The 9,355-nt window shown below is 33.1% G+C and overlaps 1 protein-coding gene across 5 annotated transcripts in view; it reads right to left on the bottom strand.

Moving 5' to 3' along the window:
- Positions 1-594: 594 nt before the first annotated feature.
- Positions 595-9,355, bottom strand: part of drm (odd-skipped family member drumstick) — a 42,339-nt gene continuing 33,578 nt past the window's right edge. For 4 of the 5 annotated variants that reach the window (XM_074178954.1, XM_074178955.1, XM_074178956.1 and 1 more), the window contains exons 2-3: positions 6,307-6,839; positions 595-1,644 (exon numbers count right to left, since the gene is read on the bottom strand). In XM_074178954.1, coding sequence (XP_074035055.1) covers positions 1,590-1,644; positions 6,307-6,527 — 276 coding nt within the window. In that variant the 5' untranslated portion in view covers positions 6,528-6,839 and the 3' untranslated portion in view covers positions 595-1,589. Of the gene's footprint in view, positions 1,645-4,024; positions 4,105-6,306; positions 6,840-9,355 lie in introns of all 5 variants that reach the window. The other variant, XR_012466363.1, reaches the window with a different exon arrangement.

Below are 9,355 nucleotides of genomic sequence, written 5' to 3'. Positions count from 1 at the left end.
GTTTAAACATGGCCAAACACTGCTCAGAATCATCAAGACGTTCTCTTTTTGGTCAACAGTGAGCTCCTGTGGAACCACTTTGAACAAAGCTTTATCATAGTCAAATGTTCATACAATATGAAGCCAACACGTTCTTTTGATATCTATATAATGTCAGCTAACTCACGCAACTTCACTTTTCGATCGTTCCAAACGATTTTGTGATTTTTTTCAATGTTTTCTGCTGTTACTGCTGCATTTGAACTTCCACTGGGTTCTGCACCATCGGTGTCTCTAGGACCACGTTTGGAGTTAGCAAACGCAACGTTTTATTGTTGTTTCTGATAGAGCGAAGTCCTTATAACACTTGCTTCGCTTAAAGGGTAGTTTTCCCATCAAGAAGGAGTGTAGTGTCAGTAAAATTTCAACAGTTTTCTTTTGAAGATTAGTACTAACTGAAGAAGCGGTGAATGCGATAAGATTAGCGCCATGTGTTAAGTCCGAGACTTTTCAGCCCAGGAAGTAGACTGTGAATTCTTCTCAAGTCAATAAAATAGCAACAGGATAGTTATTTTGAACTAGCATGGGTTGAAACAAGCGAATAAAAGAAATATGATTACTTTATATTATTTATTTTTTCAATTAATTACTCTATCAATAAATAATTTACATAAATTTTTTCGGAATTGTTGGAGTCAGTGCCACCCTTTTTGCAATCAGACAAAAAGGGGACAGATCTCACAATCCCTATTTACATATCCGTTTCATATCATTCAAATGTCCTGCCAGTCCTGAGAACTGAAATTTTCTGGTGCATGAAAAATACTGAACCAATTGAAATGTATAACAGTACCAATAATCATTAAAATTGTGGAAATGGATATGTTTTCGCAAATAACTTCTCATGAGATACAAAAATGAATTTAGTTTTATAGAATATTCGACAATTTAGTGTAACTTAAACACCTGCTATATTGTAGTTCTCAGGGCTGGATGTTCTAGTAATTCATCATTTTTGTTTCACATAATGGTCACCTTTAATTTAGAATTTTCAAGTTGATTCAACTTTTCTATTTATCACATGAATGTTTTGGATTACAATATGAATGTTATATAACTTATTACATTCTGTATAATAGTAAGCGTTGTTTGGACAGCATCAAGAGGTTTTCTTTCTCAAGGTATAAATATACTTGTTTCGAACAGAAATGATATTTCTACCTCAAAAGCGTTCAAACTGAATTGCTATTCAGTATTTTTTTCCAAAAATAACCAGACCAGTTGAAGCGATGAATATTGGCAATTGAAGTTTTATTTCGAAATCTCTTGAGACAAATTCCAACAAAACGATTTTTTCATGAAATGTGCATTGAACCATCAGTGATGAATAACATTTTGAAAATCATGAAAATATAAAAATTCTACTGATATTCATTCGAAAAACATTTTTGAGACTAGAAAGTTGTGGTCGATTCTTTGAAATAAATTTCAATGATAGAACATTCATATGTTATTTTTACACCTATTCTAAATATATACACGATAAAAATTAGATACTGAAAATTGTAAATACTGCATTCTGAAAAATTGTTATTGAAAGCCTATGAAAATTAATATCTGCCACTCAAGCAACTACATGTTGCACTGGATGGGTAGTGAATTGTCCTGAAAAAGAAAAAGGAATGATTTTAGTGGTATGCAGTAAAAAAGGACAATAGTCGTCTCATGAAATTTCTGCTAGTGAAGAATTGTATTGTTGATTGAAATATGAGAAAAAATATTATAGCTCTGAAAAAAAATCATCCATTTCTCCACACTTTCATTGCTTTTAATTCGTTGATTGATATAAAAATTATCAGTTTGCAGACGAGAGAAATTTACGGAAGTGAGATTTTGAAAAAAATCCCTAAATTCCGAATCAAGTGTGAATTTAATGAGATTCCGAATTTGAAATTCAATTCGGAATTTATTGATAGCATAGTTATTGAATATTGAGTTCAATCTCGAAATATTGTCAAATTCCGACTTCAAACTTGAACTCTCATTAAATTTCAACTTTGAACTCAGAATTTAGTGAATTTCATTTTGAAAAACACATGAGGCCCTCATGTTCTATGATTTTTTTTTTCATTCAAATTTTTGTCGTAATTTTTAATAAAACAAATTCACACGAAACGTTTCTTCAAACTGCTTCAACAGTTTCAGCCTATTTCACCAAATCATCACTTTCAGCTGAACCCAAGTCAAGAATAAAAAACGTAATTTCTGCTCACACATTTGTTTTATTCCCCAACTGATTTCGATATTTCGACAACTTCGATACTCACAAGTTATCAACAGAAACTGGTTTACCTTCGGCAGCAAAAACATTTTCGTGATAATTGCCCAAGGACGATGATAATCAAGCGATAGTTTCAATATATTCATGGGTTTGTTGGAATAAACTGAATATAATGTAACAGTTATACATTAGTAGCAACTCGACCGGGATTCGCAAACAGATAAAATAGATTTATCATAATATGCCTTCCTTATAAAGAGTGGTCAAATAAAAACGATACAAAACAAACGGAATCATCGATTTTTTATTGAGGGGGCACGTGTATGAGAGGAACAAAAGAGTTGTCGTTTCAAAATTCAGCCCAATAGTTTTATTAGAGGTTTTGGATGGTTTTCGGGTTTTGCCTTGGTCTTCTTTGCTTACAAATGTTTCAACTGCAACTGCGTATTTCCCGCGTGATTTGGTTAACATGCTGACTTCAGGAAATACGCGCGAAACCGCCATTACATTATCATTTTGACATATGAATTTGTTCAGGTGATTCAGGTGATTCAGGTGATTCAGGTGATTGCAAGGTACTTCTTCCATAATCGCTAGTTGGGTTCTATAAATTTTACTGTTTGATATGAAAACAAAAAAAAAAGACAAATCTGGTGACCAGGGAGGCTATACAATTCTAATTTTTGTCCCAAACTAGTGCCATGGTAAATGTTGAACTAAATCAACAATCAACATGTACTTCTCGCAACATGACTTGATTATCCTTCAGTATCAAGATAAAACATTTTCTATAATGCTGTATTGGAGAAAGATGTAGAAAGGCATTTTGAGAACGTTAAAACGTTGACTTCTCGACCTTACATACCATTTGGAAATTTTTTCGTGACTGTCATTATCGCTTGGTAAAAGGAAGTAAAGGAGTCAAAATACCACAATTGTGCACTCCTCATGCCCTCTTGAATAAAATTTTCTTGCGTTTTCCTTATATGTTGGCAGAGATTCTGACAACGAATCAATTTCGCTTACATTTGACCACTCCGTATATCTATTTTGTAGTCCCAAACATGGCCGAAAACTATATCAAAGTCCATCAAAACAGAAAGGGGTCCTGTTTCATTGCCCTTTCTTTTTTTCTTTTTATTTTCTTATTTTGATTTTTCTCCTTTGACTGAAAATGTCAAATATATATTTGCAACATGTTTTGTCGTTCTCAGACAAAATCTAAACGCTTAATTCACCAATTCTTCAATAAACGTCTCATTAATTACTTTCATAAAACAAAGGAAGGAAGAAATGTACCTATGAAAATAGTTATATGATCTAAAAAAAATATACAGATTAATAAAATCGGATACGCTCCGAGTAAGGGCAAATGTTTCGAGTTGCCGAATCCCAATGAATATTTCAACCGTATCGTTGATCATCTGCTTTTCTTTTAGTTAAGTCTGGAGCAGATTGCTTAACCCTCAAGCAATGAGAAGGTTGGAAATCATCCGCCGAAGCAATAAACTTCACTATCGCTTTATTTTTCTCCCAATCAAGTCGAAGATGAATCGTCGGGAATAAGGTTCGAAAATTTGTATCGTTTTATAATACCGATTAATTATTATCACAGGAAAGAAAGTATCCATTTTTCCAATTTTCATTTCAAAGTCGTAGGAAAAGTATAGTGTGCAGCGCAAGTCTTTCACACACCCGTTATGAGTACAAGAGTTAGAAGAAATTAGTATTTGTTTGAATATAATGTTAAAAAGATGATCTTACATTGTATGAGAAGAAAACTGGACTGGGTTAGCCCTTGTTCATTCACCAGGTCCCTTTACCGCCAGATGCACTGATTACATCTGGAATAGTAGGTACAAATTAGTAAATATTTACAATTTTTTGTTAACAATACCAGGAGCTACACCAGATATAAGTATATACAAAAGAGAGAGGAAAACATATTTTCGATTAGTTCAGAAACACTCCATTGAAATTCTTGAATTCTACCACTCAGTCCAATTCATTGTTTCTTAAAATATAGACTCTTTCTGAATTTCGTCTTAAACGAGACAAGTATGCTAACGTTGAGTTTGAAATGTGTCCCATCAAACTCAAAAATTATTAAGGAGATTTTACTTGTACTACTACTAAAACGGACATACAATAAATAATATTTATTCGCAATGTATACGGGAGGTCATTTTGGTTTCAGTAAAAATACACAAAGTTAAATCTGTCAGATTATAACTCCCTCATTTAAATTATTTCAAAGTACACGCAAAAATAAAATGCATTGTTGTGATAGTGTGCAGAACAATAAACTGAACAAAACAATAATTGTTATACGAAGATTTTGTTCTAGAAAAGCTCCCTCAGCTTTGTATGCAACAAAAGATATTTAACTTTTTTTACAAAAAGTAAAACAGAAACAGCAATCTGCAGAATCACTTATGGCATACGAGTAATTTATTATGAGCAATAAACAGAATTTATCATGGTCTGTTGCATGTCTATACCTTAATATATTCTCAAAAATTTACTGTCCCCAATCATGCGTTAATAAGAGGAATAGATTTAATATTCTGTAACTAATTTTTAACAGCTAGTGACAAAAGGAACGACTGAATGAAGGAAATAAATGAATCATAAAAGCGTTCTTTGAAGAAGCATATTTTTAAATTTGCATGTTGAATGGATGGTAGAAACTCTTGGCTGTCTGAGATTTGAAAAAAGGTATTTTCAAGTTGTGTTTTGGAATTTATGGTACTCCCATTCATCATAGTTCAAATTCCAGTAAGAGCTCGAAAAAAATTACATATGTTAATGATTTCAGGGTGGCTTTATTGAAATCAATCGATTTAAAATATCGAAGGAATAAGTCATGTCTTCTTTAACTGTTCTTTATATTGAATAATTAACCTATACAGTGAGTGTTAATCTACTTGTTTCCTTGAATAAAAAAAAACTTCCATCTTTGTGAGAACTTTTTCAAATAGATTTATTTTTCCTTTTTGTATAAAATTTTCGTGTTTTTGGATTGAATAGGTTACAATAATTAGAGAAGAAAGAAGCATTTTTGTAAACAAATGTTCAAATTGTCGCAATTTCAGATCCAATGGTTTTAGTTTCTGTCATTTCACATAATAAATTAGAAGAGGAGACTCAAACCATAAAAAATCATATCATCTTCTTCATTCATTCAATTGCGGTCATATTGATTTTGAAAGAAACGTAAAAAATGGAGCAAACATACCGTTTTGGAATATATAGTTACCCTCAGATATTGCCTTTTATGAAGTTCGTATGTTTCCTTGTATTAAAAAAAAAACTCCATAGTTGTGACAAAATTTCGAAGCAGAGTTAGTTGTCCATTTTTGTAAAAAATTTCTGTGATTTGGTATTGAACAAGTAACAATAACTAGAGCAGAAAGTAGTATTTTTGTAAAACACTTAACAAATTCTCAAATTGTCGCGATTTCAGATTCATTAGTTTCAATTTCGGTCAGTTTACAGAATATATTCGAACAGAAGACTCAAACCATGAAAATTGAAATCATATTATTCATTCATTCAATTGCGATCATATTATTAGTTTTGAATGAAACCGCATCTATATAAAAAATGGAACAAACATACCGTTGTGGATATGAAGTCTTCATCAGATACTGAATATGTGTCATTTACAAAAACATTTCAAGAATTCCGTTGAAATATTACAAAATTTCTCTAATATCTTTGTGACTTCTAACCTACATCGACAGAAAATTTATTTCAATAACATTGAACGTTTCTCTGGAGTGAACCAAGGTTCAGGAGTTTAACATTTTCACGATAATGAAAACCCCTCATCATTTTTTTCAGGTTCGTTTCTGAAATATCGCTTCGTAAATCTAACGCGTTAAAAACTCATTAAAACTTGATGAAGTTGTAAAAAATCAGTTAATTAGCAAGAGGTCAAGAATTTCAATAGAGAGGTTTCAAAACTGAACAAATCATTTAAAAATTAGATAGCTCTCAAACACTGAATGAAGAAAAGTAAAACAAATTGACTTTCATCATACCTATGTTGTTTAAGGTTATCCTGTTTCTTGAAACTTTTTCCGCAAACTTCGCAGCTGAAAGTAACTTCGGGGCTCTTGTGGGTTCTCTCATGTATCATCAAATTATAGGGTTTCGTAAATCTTCTTTGACAATACTTGCAAATGAACTCGCACTTCGAACGCATTTTTCTTCTGAACTGTCCTCCACTAACGTCGTTATCTATCTGCATAATAGCAAACATCTTGATTTCTTTATATCTTTATTGGCACCAATGGGACTATTCGAATTATCGTGTTATCTGATATCTTCCTAATTTTTTAGCTTAATTCGAAATATGAGTTATCTGGGATTTACTGTCGTGATGTGGGTTATGTCTATCATCTAATTTTTACTACTAAAATAGCTATGACGTAGATCAATAGTCCTCTATTTATTTTGTATGATTATATGACAGAACCTGGGTATTCTTATGACTCACTCATTTTCAGGTACATCATCCGGAAGTTTTCAATATTTTCCTAGGTATCATCAATTTTCTCGGAAGGTGTTTGATCTGTAAAAAAAATCAGTGATAAACCTGCTCTAAGTAAACCAACAGAAGATAAAACTAGAACAAACCAAATATGAAAACAAAATATATCACCAGATGTTTAAGTAATTCTTTACATTCACGAAGAAAACGTTTAAATAGATTTACTATTACTAAAAAACGAATTTGAAGAGAAAATTCAAAATACAATAACATTTTTTTAGTGCATTTTCAGAAATTTGATGAAATAACAAAACGAAATTATTTCACTTGAATTAGCTGCTCAGTCTTTCATGAATTGCCTTGGAAAGACAACGTGTTACCTCAGGGGTAGTACTAGAGTACCACCAAGATTTAGCCAAAGCCTCGGTAGATAATATCATTACCCTGAGGTAGATTAAAGGGCCCGACAGGAGTATGAAGGTAATCGCATTGCAAACTCTTTAGCCAAGGAAGCGGCTGGACTAAGAATTTTAAGACCCGGTGACACCTACGGCCTGATGACCTCAACAATTGTGGAACTAGCCAAACGTCACACCCATGCTTAATCCCTAAAGAGATAGGATGGAAAGCAGTCTTGCCAAGATCACCCTGGGCGATCCTTGGAAGCTAGCGCCGAAGAAATATCTGGCGATGACCAGGAAGAACCTACGTTTGACAGTACGATTTCTGACTGGCCACAGTCAACTAAGGAGAAACCTCCATAATATGAGACTGGTAGACACACCTCTATGCAGGATGTGTGAACAAGCATTCGAATGTCCGGAGTTATCGTCAATAAGAGAGTATATGTTTGGTGAGTCTTGGCCTACACCTGCCGATATTAAGGAGATGTCTCCTAGTGACCTGTTCACCTTCCTGGAAAGGGCAGGATGGACGATGACCTAGAAGGACAACACTTTGGGAGAATGTACAATGGGTCACATGTGGGCCAACACTCACTCTCCCTACTCTACAGATACAGTGGATACCAAAAATTTTCTATGGGATTTGCATCTGGTAAGCCAAAGTGGTGCCAAAGTGGTGCCAAAGTGATATCCCTATGGACGTGCTGAGAAGCGTTATCCTGCATGAATAAGAAATTCTATTCAAACAGATAATTATTTTGAATCTTTAAATTACTGTTTTACTCAAATGATAAACGAAATTATTTCTTTGGGAAACATTCTGTACAACAGATAAGAAATAATGACCCATGCGCAACCATTTGGTCTTAAATGGGTTCTCTCCCTTCATTTGCGAATGACACTCAAAGTTTTTTATGGAATTATTGTAAACAATCTGATGTGAATAAACTTATTATTATTATTATTATTACAGCCATCCCTAGTCCAACAAACGATTCTAGCAATGAATTAACATATCTCCCAAGTTTGTTGCATGGAATTTCTCCCGTACCCAACATAATGGGGTCTCCAGTACATTTTCTTAAGACAAAACACAAACACCACAGAGAAAACCCTTAAGGCGCACTAAGAGCGGTGCCTGTGCAAAAGTAGCGACTCACGTTAGCTTTGAATCACTGGAAAAACGTTCTCAGGAAGGTTATTCCACATAAACGCAGTTCTACAAATGAAAGAGTTCTTAAACAGGAAAGTTTTCAGAATCCGAATTCCGTTTCCAGGCGAAAACTAGAAATGTTACCAATTTTCAACTGATCAGTGTTTGTGTTCAAAGTACCGTTTAAAATCATGCTTTTTGAAAAATAAGCCGACATCATGTCTGTTCTTCATAAAAACGATTACATAGGTTTTTCAACCTTTATTTTCTTTCACACTCACCACAGGTCCTTTGTTTTTTCCTCTCTAGACATCTAGTCACCTTATATAGGGTATTTTGAAAGATTTTACTAAAATTTGCCTCATTACGTCATGTTGATTTTTGGAAATAGAGACCAAGATATCTTTAGATGCGATAAATTATGTTCACCGTCGTGGTGATGAAACACATGGACCTCAATCTCAACCAAGTTTTTTTAAAGAAAACATTATTGGTACCGAATACCTGATAAGTTTGATTGTGTTCATTTTGAAATTATTGTTTTGATATATTTCACTTTTAAATCGCACAGGTGAAATTTCATAATGATTTCGATTTGTTGAGTATTGAATCCTAACACTCATATTCATAGAGCTTCAGTCTTCAATAACACCCAGTTAAATAAATCAGATCTCCAAAGAAACAAAGAATATTATTTGCGCTCAAATTAGGTCCACTTTCCATGTAAGAAGAAAATCGACGTGCTAAATTTATCTTACAATTCCCTAAGTTGCTTTGAATCAATTGTGATCAAGTACTTAATTATTCAAATATTGAACCCGAATTGAAAATCAGCAAATGACTTAACTTGATAAAGTCGTAATAATGGAGGTAAAATGGCTAAAATTATCATTCAATTTACAGGTGATGTTAAAATAAATGTCTGCATACGATAAAAGTTAACCAAAACCAGTTCTTATCTGAGTTTTTACGTTATCCTGCATAACATAGTTGTCATAAGTAAAACATTTATTTGGGGAATATTCAATTTAAGAACATAT

The sequence above is a fragment of the Leptinotarsa decemlineata genome, unplaced genomic scaffold, assembly GCF_025532065.1.
Source record: "Leptinotarsa decemlineata unplaced genomic scaffold, Ldec_3_MD MMD2_tig00004307_RagTag_RagTag, whole genome shotgun sequence".
Lineage (NCBI taxonomy): Eukaryota > Metazoa > Arthropoda > Insecta > Coleoptera > Chrysomelidae > Leptinotarsa > Leptinotarsa decemlineata.
Note: the sequence above shows the minus strand (reverse complement) of the source record. Positions and strands in the feature narration are given on the sequence as shown.